Raw genomic sequence first — 17,848 nt, forward strand, 5'->3', positions numbered from 1 at the left:
TCCACAGTGAATATTTGCATCACTTAGTGTAGGACAATATGCTACATGTACCTGCTAGGTTACATGCTTGAAGGAGCTTTGGATTCTTCGCTCTGGGGTTACAAGCTTACTACTAATCCACCTTGGGAGAATAGGGTGGCAGTCTGCTTCCACGAAGATTACAGCCTTTGACCCTTTACAGGGGAGTTCTCTTCTGTCCTACAGGGGCACTCTGAGTCCACCTTGTTTTTTGTTTGCTTGTTTGTTTGTGTATCATATCTTTCAGGGTAGAGTATAGTATCCCATGTATCAAGTCCAAGGGGCAAGATCAAGAGATGGGGCTGACCCAGGACCTAATCAAGCCCTCAGCGCTGACTTCCAGCTTCCCAGAAATACAGAGACTGGCAGGAGTACTTAAACAGCATCGAAAAGCAGCCATCAACCACAGCAGAAGGAAGCACATCTTAAAGGCCTGGCTTCTTCAACAAGTCAAAGTCGTGAAAAGAAGAGGAAGGGTGAGGGGGCTGTTCAAGATTACAAGAGATTAAAGAGCTGTAACAAATACAATGAGCCAAAGAGGCATTTGGGAATCAACTATATGGATTGCTGGATTAGGTATTTGGTGATATTAAGGAAGTATTGTTAATTTAGTTATGTGTTGTCACAGTTGTGCAATTATGTAATAAAATGTCCATATATTTTAGAGACACGAGTCAGAAGTATTTGGAGATGGAAAGGCATGATGCTAGGGACTTGTTTTAAAATACCATCCACCACCACCCAAAAAGTGTGTGTGGGGGTGGGGGGTGGGGCTAAGGGGGTGGGGAAGTGTTGAGAAAAGATAGAGACTAAAAGAATGTGACTAAAAATTTTTCTCTTTACTTACTTGCCCTCATGACAAGATCAGTGAAGATACGGTGCTAAAGCAAAGTGTGGTAAGGAAAGCAGATGGAGCCCAGCTATAAGAAATAGCAGTGTCTGGGGTCTTAAGGCTTGTCTTAAAACAAGCAGCCATCTAAGTGTGGGATCAGCTGAGTCCACAAGGAAGAAGCACGCCAGCCTGTGTGATCCGAGGATTGTAAATTATGAAACCCCAAACCGGAAAGGGGAATAATGTTAGACCTTCGTTTCTCAGCCTCCGGATTACAGGAGGTTATGGATAACAGTAGAAGCCCAAAATCCACTTGCAGGTTCCCTGTGTGAATTAAGCTTCTGGGGAATCCTCTCCCACCAGAGGTGTGACTAGCCTTTCTGTCAGACAGAGTGCATTGAAAAGTAAATTAATACAGGTATGGTTAGTTAAAATTTAATACCTTATCATTTCTACCTTTTGAACCATTTTAAATTTGTTCTAGCTTTTTATCATTTTCTGTTAACTCTTCCATCGAGGTTTTCCTCTGCCTTAATTGGTAATTGTTGTTGAGCTTTTGTTGTTGTTGTTGTTGTTGTTTTTGTTATCTGTTTTTCTTTATGTGAAATCCAGGAGAGTTAAATCTAATGAAACAGTAACTGAATTAATAGTTTCTTGGGGTTATGTCAGGGGGGTTGGGGAAGGAAAAGGAGCTAATAATAATGAGTACAAGAAAAAAGAAAACGTTTTAAAATTGATTATGTTGCTGCTTAGACAACTGTTTTTAATCTTAAAACCATTGAATTGTGAGATGTGAGAATTATGTCAATAAAACTATTACAATTAAAAAATGTCATTTTTCAATGTACTATTACTTGAGGATGGGCTGCACATTGTAAAAAAATCCCTATTGTGTTTTTTACCCTGGGATTCATTACATTATTCTCTGTTCTTCTGTGTATGCCTGAAAATTTTTGAAAGAAAAGTTTATAAGCAGCTTTACAGAACAAAAATTTCTTCTTGAACCCTGGCGAGTAATTTGAAGGGGGTATAGGGTGGGAAGGGCATTTTTCACCATTCTTATAAGATATTCAAGATACATGAGAATTTATCATTAAAATATTTTAGCCAATTTGAGAAATAATATGAGCTCATTGGTAGCCTTAGTATTGAATTACCTTTGGGCTTAAAAAGGTGTTGTAACTGGGCTTATGTAAGACAAGAGTTCCCAGATCTTGGATCTCCTGACTGGAGAAAAGAGTGGGTTGAGAACATTAAGTCTTCAGAGGCTGAAACACGTTCTTTATACCAAGGAATTCTGGGAGATAGCAGAAGCATAGAGGAATGCATTCATAGGAGATTATTGTTGATAGCAATATAATTTTACTATTAAAGGCCTTTGGGTCAGTGAAATAGGGTACAACCTCCCACTGTCGCGGGATCATTCTGAATGGTATGGAGAGCAATAGGTTGTTTTGTGGGGAGCTCTGTCTCAAATGTCGGCTGCATTTTTAACTAGAGGGTGCATTCTGGGGTTACCACTGTGTCTCCCTGAGAAAAATATTCAGATGAAAGTGGTTCCTCTAAGAACTAAACCCATTTCTCGCTCTACAAAAGGAACTCAGCCTCGGAGCTTGCCTCACTCTCATGTTGGATTTGTTATTTCCACTGAGATTTTTCAGCTCAAACTTAAAAGTGACACTTGAAGGGAGAGTGACTCCATATGAACAAAGCTACCAACAACAACCACAACCTAAATGCCTCTGTGTAGGTCACAGGTCCACCAAGATGATTCTAGAACAGAATTCTCTAAGGAATAAAATCACAACTCTACATTCTGTTCTGTAAAGGAATATTGGGCTTTAGTTAATAATCTGGTGGCCTGACCAAATTAATAACAGTGTATCTGTACATAAGGCACCGTGGAACTTTCTAAACCAGGTTTCATCAGAATCAAGCTAGCTGGGAGATGACAAAATCCGGACTCTCCATTGACTGCAGCAGCTCTAAGCCTGTTGGGTTCAGAACATGGAAAGGAATGTTGACAGATGCTTTTCAAAGAAGAAACTCATGATAAAAATCAGTTGGGGAAAAAAATGCTGCCATACATCCAGGCTGATGTTTAAAAAACACAGCAAGGGCTGAGGCACGCCTTCTCCTGGCTAAATGCAGGCCGCCATTCCCCCAAACTCGCTTTCCACCAGCCCCATCACCTGGTGAAAACGTACTCCTTTCTTAGGGACTGCTGAGTTCTGTAGGTTGAGTGAAAAAGAACTGGTCTACGTTGACTTGCTCCCAAACCAATTCACTCGTTTCCACTTCTCTGGGTTTTTCACAGATACCATCTTATTGCCTTTGCCAAAATATTCTAAGTTAACCAACTAGGGGCCACTACAGGTCAACTTTCTTTATCCTTTGATTCATGCAAGAGGTATGAATTCTAAAGAAGAAACACAAAGCCAACGAGTTTGGGGTGGTTTGGGTTTGGGTTGTTGGTGTTCTTACAAACAAATAAGGAGGCAAACAATTGTGCTCTATGGTCTAGTTGAATTGTTATTATGATAGCCCCAGGAAATAACTGATTCCGCATTACTGAGCATGTGTAGCGATGTCTATCAGCTTCAGAAATTAATGCCAGAGAACTTTGGAAAGACAAGTGGAAAATGGATAATTCAAACAAAGGAAGAATTATTGTCGGATACTGAATCACCTTTGGTAGAATTTAAAACGATACCAAATATTACAAAAGAAGAAAGAGTGCATTGCCAAGAATGGTACATTGCATATGCTTTTGGAAATGTTTTGGATTGTATCACTGAGATTTCTCATTTATTTCTCCAAGTGCCATTTTGTGTATGTAAAGCATTTGTAATGATATGGTGTTAGCACCTGGTACCTTAATCCGTAAATTCGCTCCAGAGCAAATGATAGCCTTCAAAATTATATTCAGCCAGAGTCTGCCAGAAAAACCAAGTCCAATACCATTGAGTCCATTCCAGCTCAAAGGACCTGTTACATAATCTGTCAGCATGCGAAGAGGTGGAGTCTAGCCTATCCATCAGGTCACAACCAATGAGGCCTCTGTGTGGGCATGGCTTTCTCCTGAGGATTCTGGGAGCTCCTGTCTTCCTCCCTGGAGGCAGGAGACACTCTCTTTGAAACATTTCTGTTGACAAGCCACTTAGAGCTATGCTGAGGGCAGCCAGAGCTGGAGGAGCCACGTGGGACCCATGCCAGCACTGAGATGCTTCCACCGCCACTAGAGTCTAGTGACTAGACTTTCCACCCACTGGCCTGTCATCTTCCTGCATTCAGCATTGTTGCATGTGTTGCATAAGTCTGAAGAGGACGTCATAGATTGGTATCGGATATCTGGACTAATATTGGACTTATGAACTTGATCTAGATTGGGCTGGAATGTTTTCTCAATATTCAACTGCTTTTGTATATGAAGCTCTTTCTTACACACATATGAGTGTCTCTAGATTTGTTTCTCTAGTCTACCTGGACTCACACAGGAGCCAATAAAACAGATGAGAACTGCCCCAGGGGGTTTCCTAGGCTGCAAATCTTTACAGAAATGGACTGCCACATCGTTCTCCCATGCAGCAGCTGGTGGGTTAGAACCACCAACCTTTCGATTGCTGACCAGTGCCTCAGCTGGACTTCTCTGTAAGCTCTACTAAGTCATGATGAGTCTCTACACGGTGACGTGGTTTCGCCCCACTGCCAAGTTTGTAAGGATGCTCCACTGAAACCACAAAAAGAACCACTGAAACACAATGAGTTGCTGTCAGTGTTTACGGTTGTCTAAAAGATGCTTTTGCAAAAACAAATAAAGACTTATTTTGTCTATTGGTTGTCATGTAGGCAGGGCACACATCTTAGACGTATTTCTCCCTGACCTGCCATTGGCGTCACAGATACTGACAAGGTCATGGAAATGTCTCAGGACCTGCAGAGGAGCAGCTTCTTCCTCCTGGCATCCTGTGTCAACTTGGTCCCAGGGCCGCCGGGCAGCATGGCCCATCAGAAGATCCCTCCTAGAAAGGGCAGTCAGATTCACATAGCCTTCATCTTCTGAATGGGGTACCCCATGGAGGGGATGGACAGTACAGGACCAGTCACAGAACATAAATCATCTCACAAGATAGTAACATCATAACCAGGTCCTGTCAAAGCCAAGAAAAAGTCTGATAGAAATGTGGGGATGGAGAACTTTGTCTTGCCTGACTTTCCAGTTCCACACGAAAGAAGATCCAATAGAAATCATACGTGCCTCCTCTCTGTCCCATTGAAGAACCCCCAAAAACAAACTCACTGCCTTTGAGTTGATGCCCACGCATGGTGACTCTGGAAGACAGAGTAGAACTGCCCCTGTGGGTTTCCGAGACTGTAACTCTTTACGGGAGTAGAAAGCCTCATCTTTCTCCTAAGGAGTGGCTGGCAGTTTCGAACTGCTTACTTTGTGGTTAGCAGCCCAAAGTCTAACCGCCACGGCATCAATCAGAGATGCCTAATGCAACAGAAGAGATTTATCCATTTGGTAAGTTTAGGAGAAGTAGCTAAGCAGAGTAATTCAGCCTCGCCCCCACCCTGCGACCTTTTTTTCAGTGGGGAAGGGGAACTTCGAGCTTCCTGACCCAAAGAGAGGGCACTCCAATCATACCCTGCCATTCCACAAGTGACCTGTCCCTTTGGGGAGACCTGGGGCTGGATGTGAAGATGCATTGCAGTCAGGAATGAAATAAAGTCACATTCTCCAGTGGGGGTCATCAGAGATAAAACCTGTTTGTTAGTTTGTTTCTAAACTTAACACTTCTGTGTCTACTTTTCATCTGGCTCTTAACTCAGGAATACAAGGAAGGGCTTTTCTAGATGATCTCCCACCATCTTTACTGCCCTGAGCCCAAGGCTGTTCCCTGATGCTCACTGCTCTCCACCAGCTGCCTCTATGGGTTGAGAAACACCCATTCTCCCCCTCTCCCTCCTCCTGGAAAGTGATCCTTCAACTATCTCACTATCCTGGGACCTTTCACAGGCATATAGACGTGGGGCTGATCAGAAACATTAACCCAGCAATGGGCTGTCTTGCCAGCATATCATCCCAATGCTTAAGTGTTAAGCCTGCTGGACGTGATTATCTGGAAAGCCCCCGATGGCCTTTGGATGCACAACAAAAATGCAACTTGCTTTTTCTACTGAGAAATTGGTTTGGGTTCAGATCCTAAGAGACTGCTGGAGGCAGCTAAGCTTCTGGACCTCCATACCCCATCCCGTCTCAAGAACAAAATGTGAGTTTAATACTTTAAAAAGAAATCAAATAAACCTGAGCACAAGAGTGAATTCCTCCATGGGACCATACCTTTTATCCTGGTCTTCTTGATTGTCACTGGCTTTACTCACTGACAGCATTCTCTTGTCTCGAGGAACCTGGAAATATCACCAACCGCCGGTCAGACTTACGTAGACGCAAAGCTGGACACCAGTACAAGCACAAAAACGACAATTGAAACATTCTGCAGCCAGTGACCAATCTGCTTAAACGTGAGTAGCGTGAATGGCAATGACTGTGACAGTGAAGCCAGTAACAGGATGGTGATTGTGGTAGTTATATCATCTGTTGTCAATTTGAGAGGATTAAGAGTGAATGGGGTGGAGTTTAGCCTGTCAATCAGGTCACAGCTTGATGACCTTATTTGGAGGCACTAGGGAGATAGCTAGCTGGCTGGAGGCGGGATGCAGGCTCACTTCCTGGGAGACATTGCAGGTGAGAAGACACATAGAGCTACGCCAGTGCCCTGAGCTGGAGGAGCCACACAGAGACCCCTGCCAGCACTGAGATGCTTACAACGCCACTGGATCCACAAGACTTCCCACCCACTGGCCTGTGACTTCCTGCACTCAGCATCATTGCATGTGTTTCCTGAGTCTGAAGAGGACTTTCTGGATTGGTATCAGACATATGGGCTAACATCATAACTATGGACTTGGTCTGGACTGGCCAGGGATGTTTTTTTAATGTGCAATTATTCTTTATATAAAGCTCTTTCTTATACACATACGAGTCTCCCTGGATTTGTTTCTCTAGTCTACCAGACTAACCCAGCAATAATCATAGGACCACAACCAAGGGCAGCCCTGAGTCTGCTGTACTCTGCTGTCATGGGAGACTCTGTGGAACCCCCTCCCACCCTGAACACCTACTTTGTCCTTCTCCCCCACCAAGCTACTTCCAGGGAGTAGGTGAGAGGAAAGGAGCAATGTCGGTAGACAGGGACTCTGGACATGTGTGCACTCACACAGACGACAGGGAGTCGAGTCACAACATGCACCCTGGTAAGGGGTGTGGCCTGCCAGCTTGATGGCCCTGGGGCTGCATGGGCACGTTGGCCATTGGGACGGCAAGAATATGATATAACATGTGGAGCGCCCTCTCTGCACCGTTCAGGAGGACACGTTCACCGTGTTTCTGCAAGTGCATTTCATCCTTAACAACCCCCTCGATTGCTATTAGGTCGCCTCTGACTCGTGGGGGTCGTCAGTGTGTGGAAGGAAGTAGCACGGTCCCCCAGAGGACTTCCAGTGGCTGGTTTTCCAGAAGTGGATCACCAAGTCCTTCTGCCCAGAGGCCTCTGGGGCGAACTCAAACCTCCAACCTTGGGGTGAACAAGTGAGCAGCACATTGACTGTTGGTTCCATCCCGGGACCTTAGCCACTGAAATATCAACATGTTCCTGAATTGCTGTGTGGGAGAAGAGCTCTTCCCAACAGTTGTGTTTCTGACCATCATCTCTATAATGACGCTCATGCCTCGTGGGCTCTTTAGACTTCTCTGCCGTGGGCTCGAGCTCAGGGAGCGTAGGCCTGGATCTGGTTTGATTATCATGGTTGCATTTTGTCCCTTTGGGTTTTTTGTTGTGTCCCTTCCTTCTGCCTAAAATCTTATCCACCCAAAATGCTGCCTTCACTATTTGAAGATGAAAGAGCACTCAGGAGAGCAGGGTTTATTTATTTGTTTGTTTTCCAGTTCCCCGGATGTGTCTGCAAGCCCATTCAACAGGACGATGAAGAAGACACGCAGGGTTGCCTACGAGTAGAGTCTTAGCACCTCACTGCCTGGGTTTGAGCCTCAGCTCTATCATGAACCAAGCATGCCTCGCTTTCCTCATCTGTAAAATGAAAATAATGGTGCCCTATAACTCACAGGGCTTTTAGGAGAATTAACTGAGCTGACCAAAAATTTTAAAAGTAGACCTGTGACTTTATAAATATTTTAAAATGTAGTTCCTTGAAATCTGAAATAAGTTCGCATGGAAGAAGTACACCAGCCTGAGGGATCCAAGGATTGCTAAATAATAAAACACAAATCCAAAGGAGGGAATGGTATGAGACTGTAAATTGTGAACACCTGGTTTGCAGGAGGCAATAGATGACCGGGGAAGTCCCAAGTCCATTCATAAGATCCCACATGGATTAAATCTCCGATGACTCCCCTCTGACCATACTTGAGAGATGTGAACAGCTTTGCTCTCAGAGAGAACATCGTAGTATCGAGGGTGGCACATGTAGTTAGGTTACACTGTAACACCTTATCATTTTATCTTCCTTCTGACCCATTTTAAATTTGCTCCAGTTTTTAATATGTTCTGCTTTCTCTTTGATTAAGGTTTTCCCCCTCTTTCATCTCATCATTATTGTTGGCCTTGTGTGTGTGCGCTGTATGACTGTGTTTTGTTTTATATGATTTTCCGTACATGGAATCTAGAAGGGGAGGTCTCTAGCAATAGTAAGTAGGAACATCACCAGGAAGGACTGGGGTAAATAGGGGCCAATGTTAAGTATGAGAAGAAAATGTTCTGAAATTGATTGGTGATGATTGCACACATTTCTGAATATGATTAGACAATTAAATTGTACAATATGTGAAGTACCAATACAACTTAAAAAAAAAACAAAAAACAGTTCCCGCCATCTACAGATCCTGGCAGATACACACAGCGCCTCAATAACTGGTCATACGAGGTAACAGCGAACCTCCTGGGGAATGCCGACAGCCGAGAATAGAGCGTCTTCATGGAATAGGGCTCTGGGTAGGAATTGGTCAGGGGAATGAAGAATTAGGACATCTTTCTAGCCCAGAAGGCAATGTATTAAGAAGTCTTTGGGGTATAATAAAAGAAGTCAAAGGCAGCTTAAGACAGTAGTGAGGGGGTAATGTGTTCTGAAAGATGAACAAAAGCTAGGTGAGCCAGGGCCTTGAACCAGCAGTGTGTGTATGGCTTCTTTGTGGTCCCTTTACCCGGCTGTGTGCTGTGTGTGGCACAACTGTAGCCCCCTTCACTATCAGGGCATGCATCACTCACCCTCTCCCCCTACAATCAACCAGGCACAAAGTCCCACAGGTCTCTGAAATCATCCACTTCCTTCTGGATTCCTGCCTCCTAGCTCAGCCTCCTGTATAGCTTCATCAGTCTCCTACCTGGCCTCTCCTTCCCCATATTTCATCTCTGTAAATCCACTCTCTTTATAGGAGACGGTCGAGCGACTTTTAAAATACCAGTCTGATCCCATCATGTTCCTACTTGAAATACTTCAAAGGTTTCTCATTATTCCTAGAGTCTTTCACACGCTGTGCCACTGCTGTGGGGCGGGGGGCCACTGAGGACCAGACCGAGGGACACCAAAATGCAGTGCTCTGGAGACATTTGGTTACTGATAAAATATCCCTGCAGTTAGTTATAATAATAAAAACATTTTTCATAGGTCTGTCTAAAATGATTTTATGCTAGAAAGCTAAAACTCTATACTAATTTACTTTTGGGTCCTCCCCTGAGCACTGGTCGGAGATGTGGTTATTGCCCAACTACCATGGTGGTTCAGCTCATGTGACTTCATCTGCACACCCCACAGGCGCTCCCTGCTGTTGTTCCATTGTTGCTTTTGCAGTTACATATTTTGTTATACTTTCTGGTGTTATAATACCGTGATAATTCGAATTTTTAATAGTCATAGTATCATGATAATTAGAATTTGTAGACTTACATCAATCACTTTCTGAGAATATGGAAAGTAAAAAGTAAAAAGGAAATAAAATCTAAAAAGATCTCACTCAGTTACTAATGTAATAATGCTGAAATTCCACGTAGAAGGATTTTGTAAGACAATGTTATTGCTAATAGTCATAAAAATCTAAGACATAGTACATTTTAAATTTTTAAACAACCATCATATATTTATATTATTAAGTTTATATGTTTACTCTGTGAGATGTTTACTCTACTCCACGATTAAAATTAATAATAAACATACGAAGCATCTTAGTTATCTAGTGCTCCTCCAACAGAAAGAGCACAAGTGATGGCTTCAACGAAGAGAAATGTCTTTGCTCACAGCTTAGGAAGCTAGAAGCCTGAATTCAGAGTATCAACTCTAGTAGCGTGCTCTCTCTCTCTCTCCCTCTCTGTCAACTAACGCGGAGGAAGAGCTTCCTGTCCTGGCATCTGTACTGGACACTGAGCCAATAATCCGAGAAGCGGGCCCTATAAGAACAGAACGTGGCATCGAGAACGCGGAGGGCTTACTCAAGCTGCGGATGCAGGTGGCCCAGCCCTGCTGGCTGAACGTGAAAAGGACGTGAAACACTTGCTGGTGAAGGTTAAGGACTGAAGCCTTCCATCTGGGTCACAATCCAATGGAAAGAAACCCAAAGCCCTCATCACTGGAACAATAGGTAACAGCATGATACATGAAATTACACTGTGGGTGTGGGTGCACAGATATTCACGGGTCTTGGGCTCCATCTTCCCCTGGATCTAGAAGGTTCTCAGCACTGGAATCCCAGTCAAAAGGACAAGTTCTGCTCCCCATAATCCTGTATTGGTAGTACTCAGGTGCCTCTGATTATGGTTTTAATCTTTTTTATTTCTCAAAAGAGATTGGCTCAATATTTAATCTAATTCAGTAGATTGTGTCCTGCCTTATTAACATAACTACCTAATGCCTAAAGCAATGTTGCTGTTGGTGGTGGTGTTGTCAGGTGCCATTGAATTCGTTCCAGCTCATAGTAACCCTATATACAAGAGAATAAAACAGCCCCCAGTCCTCACGCTGGCTTAGCGTTGACTCCATTGCTGCAAACACTGGGTCCATCCATCTGGTTGAAGACCTTCCTCTGGGTTCTGCCTCTCCACATTGCCCAGCATGATGTTCTTCTCAGGAGCCTGGTTTCTCAGGACAACGTGTCCTAAGTACATGAGACAAGTCTTGCCATCCTTGCATTCTACTTGCACTTCTTCTAAGACAGATTTGTTTGTTCTTTCGGTCGTCCATGGTACTTTCAATATTCTTCACCAACTCCACAGTTCAAATGCATGGATTGGTCTTCTATCTCCCTTACTCAATGTCCAATGCTCACATGCATAAGAGGTGATTGAAAATACATGGCTTGGGCATGCTGTACCTTTGTCCTCAAAGTAACACCTTAAAGAGGTCATGTGCAGCAGATTTGCTCACGGCAACGTGCGGTTTGATCTCTTCCATGCGCATGGACTGGGAATCCAAGAAAGAAGACGTCCTGGACAACTTCAATCCTGCCTCCATTTATCGTGATGTTACCTATAGGGCCAGTTGTGAGGTTTTTGTTTGTTTGTTTGTTTGTTTTCTTTACACGGAGTTGTAGTCCATACAGAGGGCTGTAATCCTTAATCTTCATCAGCAAGTGTTTCAACTCCTCACTTTCAGCAAGCAAGGCTGTGTCATCTGCATATTGCAGGTTGTTAATAAGCCTTCCTCCCATCCTGACGCCACCTTCTTCTTCACATAATCCAGCTACTCTTGATTTGACAGCATACAGACTAAACAAGTATGGTGACAGGACACAGGCCTGATATACACCTTTCCTGATTTCAAACCATGCCATCATCCTTGTTCTGTTCACACCACTGCCTCTTGATCCCTGTACTGGCTCCAGTTGAGCACAAGTCAGTGTGCTGGAATTCTCATTCTTCTCAGGCTGTCTGTAGTTTGTTATGACCCATACAGTCAGATGCCTTAGCATAGTCAATGAAACGCAAGTAAATACCTTTCTGGTATTTCCTGCTTTAAGCCAAGATCCATCTGACATCAGCAATGTTATCCCTTGTTCCGTGTCCTCTTCTGAATCTGGCCTAAACATCTGGCAGCTTCCTGTCAATGTACTGGTGTAATTGTTATTGGATGATCTTCAGCAAAATTTCATTTTCATGTGCTATTAATGATATTGTTCTATAATTTGGTCATCTTTCTTTGGAAGAGTACAAATATCTATCTCTTCCAATCAGTTGGCCAAGTAATTTTCTTCCAAATTTTCTGGTATAGATGAGTGAGTGCTTCCAGTGCTTCGTCAGCTGGTTGAAACATTTCAATTGGTGTTCCATCAACCCCTGGAGCCTTGTTTGGGGCTGATGCTTTCAGTGCAGCTTGGACTTCTTCTTCCAGTGCCATTGGTTCTCGCTCATATGCGACCTCCTGAAATGGAGGGATGTCAACTAGTTCTTCTTGGAAAAGCGATTCTGTGCATTCTTTCCATCTTCTTTTGTTGCCTCCTGCATCGTTCAATATTTTGCCCATAGAATCTTTGAGTATTGCAACGTGGGGTCTTTAATTTCCCCTTGAGTTCTTTCAGTTCAAGGTCCACGGAGTGTGTTCTTCTTTTTTGGTGTTCATACATGTTAGGGTTTACAACACGGAATAATCCCATCAGGTCACAGAAGGGAGTACACTAGCACAATGCTGAGAATCATGCCCAGTGAGGTTGGCACATATTTTGGGGAGACAATTCAATCCATGACCCTAAGGATTCTGACACCACGTGCTACTGCACTGCGTGGCACCCACCCTAGCAACACCTCAAGGCCTCAGAAATGTCTCTCTCTCAACCTGGACTGCCCCCTTCTTGACTTACCACATTTCAACCACACTATATCTATGATGATGAAATGCTCCTTCTTCCAGCAGAACCCTCACACAAAGTCCTCTGACCCATGACTTCCCCAGGTTAGCTCCTAACTGTACCAAGCCTCGTCTTCAGTTTCCATATCCAGGATAAGACTACAATCACTATTTTGTGCCTGGTTGTGTCCCAAGTGCCTGAAATGTAAACTGTCTCTAAATATTCACTGAGAGAAAGAATGTATCAGTCACCACCAAGAAAATGTCCTACAGCCTGTTTTGGTTAGTAGTCAAAGTGGGTGAACAGCCACTTAACCTGGAAAGCAAAGAAGAATGAATAAAATCAAAGATGCGTGGAAACAATGACTGCACAGCCTACTGGACCACACAGGCCTCAACTTCCATGTCTCTGAGACCAAAGCCCAGGCCTGGGGGGGTGCCTGACTGCTATACCAACCACTCAGAAAGGGAACACCTTCGATGGTTGTGAACAGAGTGGGAAGAAAATTGTGGAATAAAACTCAAACACATGAAAAAAATACCAGGCTTACCAGTTGTATTAAGACTGGTGGGACCTCAAGACCCTGGCCTTTAAGTACTCTCCAATTCTGGACCTGATTCCACCCCAGTGGCTCAATTTTCAGCCAATGATAAACAGGTTTATAAGCTGAATAATAATGCTAGGGAGGTGCACACTCCTTAGAAAAATCAACCATTTGAGACCAAAAATGTTGCATTTGCCAGGGGGCAAACTTCAGGACAGTTGGGAAGGAAGGAGGAATGAACGTGGAAAACTCAAGGTGGAAGTGGAATAGGTGATGCTATTGTGGGGGTTACAATCAATGACATGAAACCCAATACGGATGCAGATTGTGTTGATGGGGAAACTGGTTTGCTCTGTAAATCTTTACTCAATTCACACCAAAAGGTTAATAAAACAAAACGAATTGGCCTAGCAAATGCAGAATTAAAGAAGTACAAGAAATGAGGCCCTCCTAAAACAAAAACACTTTAACTAGCAACCCTAAAAGGACATGGAAGCCCACACGATCAACAATTACTTTAAAACAAAGATAAGATTATCGGAGGGCAAGGAGTTTAGAAACATAACCACCCGAACAGAAACAGTGAGGAAGTTCACACATTATGAAGATTGTAACCAAAATCAGCCAACAATTGATGGAGAAATTGTTGAACCGGAACTCACACTGTTGTGTGAAACTTCCCTGAAAACACAGTCCCATCATCATCATTACTCCGATAGGAAGTAGCAGTGCATGTTCTTGCTACCTGGACCAGTGGGAGCTCACAGCGGATCACTGTGCTTTGTCTGCTGTGCTGAACGCAGTGCGACCAGGGCGGTTTTTAGTCTTTCTCTTTATTCCAACCTGAGTACGTTTTTGTTTAAAAAAAATAACATCTATTTTTAAAGACTCATTTTTTAGCTTTGGTTTCTGAAGAGTCATTCCTAAAGAAGTCCTCTCAACGTTGTCCCCTTGCTTGAGTCCCAGACCCACATGCTGATGCGCAGTGCTATTAGTCAGTTACAGGAGTTCTCATGACACAGGCATTACATGCTCACTGCTCACTGAAGGAGGGGCAGTTCGAGCCCACCAGTTGCCCTATGGGAGAAAGATGTGACTGTCGGCTACCATAAAGATTTAAGGCATTGGAAAGCTTACTCCTACTCCGTACATGGGGTCCCTATGAATTGAAAATCGATGCATCAACACCTAAGAGTGACAATTCTCTACTTAGCCTATGGGAAATAAGATAGATGGTGTCCATAAATGACTAATTATTTTTGTTTCATGCAATAAGCAGGCTTCTGTTTTTCAACAGGAAGCCAGAAGGAAATAAGAAAAAGGGAACTTAAGGAAATAATTAAGGGGCAGACTGAAGATTACTAAAAGGAAAACGAAGGCCGTTGAGTGACTTTGTCTAAAGACGCTTCTGGTGGAGGCTAGTAATCAGGCAAGGCTTTAGTTCTTATTCTGAAATTAGAGGGGGGTTTTGCCCAACAAGCCAAATACACAGAGCCATTCTCACCTGTGTGCACATTCCTAGCAACCACCAAAGGTGTCCACACTCAAAGTTGGTAGTAAACTTCTGTCAGCAAATGCTTGTTGCCTCTGACACTTCACGGCCTATGAGAGCAGGTCAGACCATGTTGAGGGAGACGCTCTAAAAGTACCAAACTCACGGCCCTCCAGTCATCTCCGACTCATAGCGACCTATACGACAGGATAGAACTGTCCTTGTGCATTCCAAGACTGTCATTCTTCCTGGGAGTAAAAAGCCCCATGTTTCTCCCACAGAAAGTGGTGATTTTGAATGGTTGACTATACAGGTAGCAGCCCAACGTGTGACCACTGTGCCACGTGGGCTCCTTGAGATGGCTCTGGCTTCTTGCTAGATTCCCTGGAATGCTCCTGGGTTATAAAGATGCCATGGCAGGTCTCTTGGTGAATGTAAGGGATTTGCATTCCTTTTGTTTGAAGGGTTCCTGATTGTTTTTTAAACCCACTGAAACAAACGGAAGCAGGAGTGGTCACAAAATTCAGTGTAAGCATGGCTGCAAAAGAGTTCCACAAGACCCTCAGAATATTTCTGGCAGAGAGGGTGGGGTGGAAAGGGGGAACCGATCACAAGGATCTACATATAACCCCCTCCCTGGGGGACGGACAACAGAAAAGTGGGTGAAGGGGGACACTGGACAGTGTAAGACATGATCAAATAATAATAATTTATAAATTATCAAGGGTTCATGAGGGAGGGGGGAGCAAGAAGGGAGGGGGGAAAATGAGGAGCTGATACCAGGGGCTCAAGTGGAAAGTAAATGTTTTGAGAATGATGACGACAACAAATGTACGAATGTGCTTGACACAATGGATGGATGGATGGATTGTGATAAGCGTTGTACGAACTCCCAATAAAAAGGTTTTTTTTTAATTTCTTGTAGAACTAAAAGATCTAGAAGCAAGCTCAACACCCAACAAGTGAGCCATGACTCATTAAAGGATGGCACAGTCACACAGTGTAATATTTTCCACCCACTAGAAATCATAAAGTGAAAATTATCAAGCATTTGAAATATGATGCTAATTAGGTATTACATAGATAATATGTCTGCCTGTGGACCAAGGACAAGAGACATAATTATCATATATACTCGAGTATAAGCTGACCTAAATATCAGCCGAGGCACCTAATTTTACCACAAAAAATGGCATGAAAAATGTGCTGAAAAACTTGGCTTGTACACAAGTATATATGGTACCCCCAAATCAAAATGCCCTCCAGTGGGTGGGGAGTGTGCTCCCACAGATGGGAAAGTAGAGCAGCATGGCCACAGGAGAATCAGGACTGACGCCACAGCAGGCCTGAGAATATTACTGGTCTCTGGCCTGGGCTAGAGAAACTGTCCCCTTTGAATTGAAGAGACCCTCGTAGCTCTTCAGCAGTACCTGGGTGGCACAGTTTGTGTTATACTACTAATATAAAGGTTGTCTGTTCAAACACAATCACACCCACTACCCCGTGTAAGAAAGGTTTTACAGTCTGCTTCTGCCAAGATTACTGTCAAGAAAACCCTAAGGAGTGTCCAGTGCAAGGTGGCCGGGGACTACCACATAGTATTGTTGTCATGCTCTCCTTGCTCCCTTAGGACATACATGCGTCTGGTAAGCATGACTTGCCTCTGGAAGGGTTGTCCTATCGCCAACCCACATCGTTCAAGTAAATAATATCCAGTCACTTCAGCATTTCATCTGTACAAGTCAACAATTCATCTATTGCATTCTGAAGCCGACCTATACTTGTTTAATTCCTTTTCTCAACAGTTTTTAAATTCTATACCATTGGTTAAATTAATGACATTATCAGTAGGCTCACCTTAGGTCCCAAGGAGATGGTTTACAATGTTCTCTATCATAAAATGATAACAATGTCTCTAAAGTGACATACAAACATGTGTGTGTGTGTGTGTGTGTGTGTGTGTGTGTGTGTGAACCTGCTCTACTCGATACTCACCCTCATGAGAGACCACTGAAGACATGGGTGCTATAGGAAAGTGTGGTGAAGAAAGCAGATGGTGCCTGGCTATCAGAAAGAATAGCATTTGGAATCTTAAAGGCTTGCCTTCAAACAAGCAGCCATCTAAGCAGCACACCAGCCTATGTGACCCAAGGATTGCAAATAATAAAATAAAATCTGCAAGGAGTGGGATCAGAGCTTAAATCATGAACCTGGTTTGCCGGAGGGTAAGGGGGACAGTGGATGCCCAAAAGTCCATTTGCAGGGTCCTCACACAGATTAACCCGCCGAGGAATCTTCTCAGGCCAGAGTCCAGGGCTGTGAACAGCCTTGCTTTCAAACAACGAGCGTTGTAAAGTCGATTATGGCAGATGTAGTTAAGTTAAAGTGTAACATTTTATTGTTTGGTCTCTTTTGTGATACATTTAAAGTTATTTGAACTGTCTCAGAGGTGTTATGTCATTGGGGTCATCCTCTTGAAATTGTGTTATATGTTTTTCTGCATTTTGGTATATGAAACCCAGAACTGATGAACCTATAGGGACAGCAAGTAGAATAAGGGTATCAAGAGGGTAGAGGTGAAGGAGGGGGTGGTTAGGGTAAAAGGGAGACAATGTCAAGGAGACCAGGATGAAAAACGAATGTTTGGAACCTGATTGTGGCAGCAATTGTATGATTCTGCTTGAAGTGATTGAACTATGGAATGATATATGTATTAACTCCCAATTAATAATAAATTATTATTATTTTTAATAAATTATTTTTAAGTGATTTTAATTCTTAATATTTTCTGCTTTCCTTTTTATTGAGATTTTTCTATTTTGTTTCATCATTAGTGTTGGAGTTTTGTTTATTGTTTGTTTATTAGCTTCCTGTGTGTGTTTTATATGATTTTCTGTGTATGAAATCCTGGAGGAGTCTGTCTCTAGGGACAGGAACTAGACTGATAATTACCTAGGGACATGGCTGGGGAGTTTTGGAGGAAATGGAGCACTAAGAACAAAGAGTATGAGAAGAAAATACTCTGAGATTGATTGTACTGATGATTCCTAA

General features: G+C 43.3%; 1 protein-coding gene across 1 annotated transcript in view; it reads right to left on the bottom strand.

Annotated features, from left to right (window-relative positions):
• The window catches only part of GRHL2 (grainyhead like transcription factor 2), a 169,875-nt gene that overhangs the window by 107,828 nt on the left and 44,199 nt on the right, over nt 1-17,848 (bottom strand). Inside the window, exon 3 of the mRNA XM_045286222.1 lies at nt 6,195-6,262. Within this exon, the coding sequence (XP_045142157.1) occupies nt 6,195-6,262 (68 nt within the window). The remainder of the gene's footprint in view (nt 1-6,194; nt 6,263-17,848) is intronic.

The sequence above is a fragment of the Echinops telfairi genome, unplaced genomic scaffold (genome assembly GCF_000313985.2).
Source record: "Echinops telfairi isolate 266 unplaced genomic scaffold, ASM31398v2 ScPeMD7_1;HRSCAF=3_0, whole genome shotgun sequence".
Taxonomy (NCBI): Eukaryota; Metazoa; Chordata; class Mammalia; order Afrosoricida; family Tenrecidae; genus Echinops; species Echinops telfairi.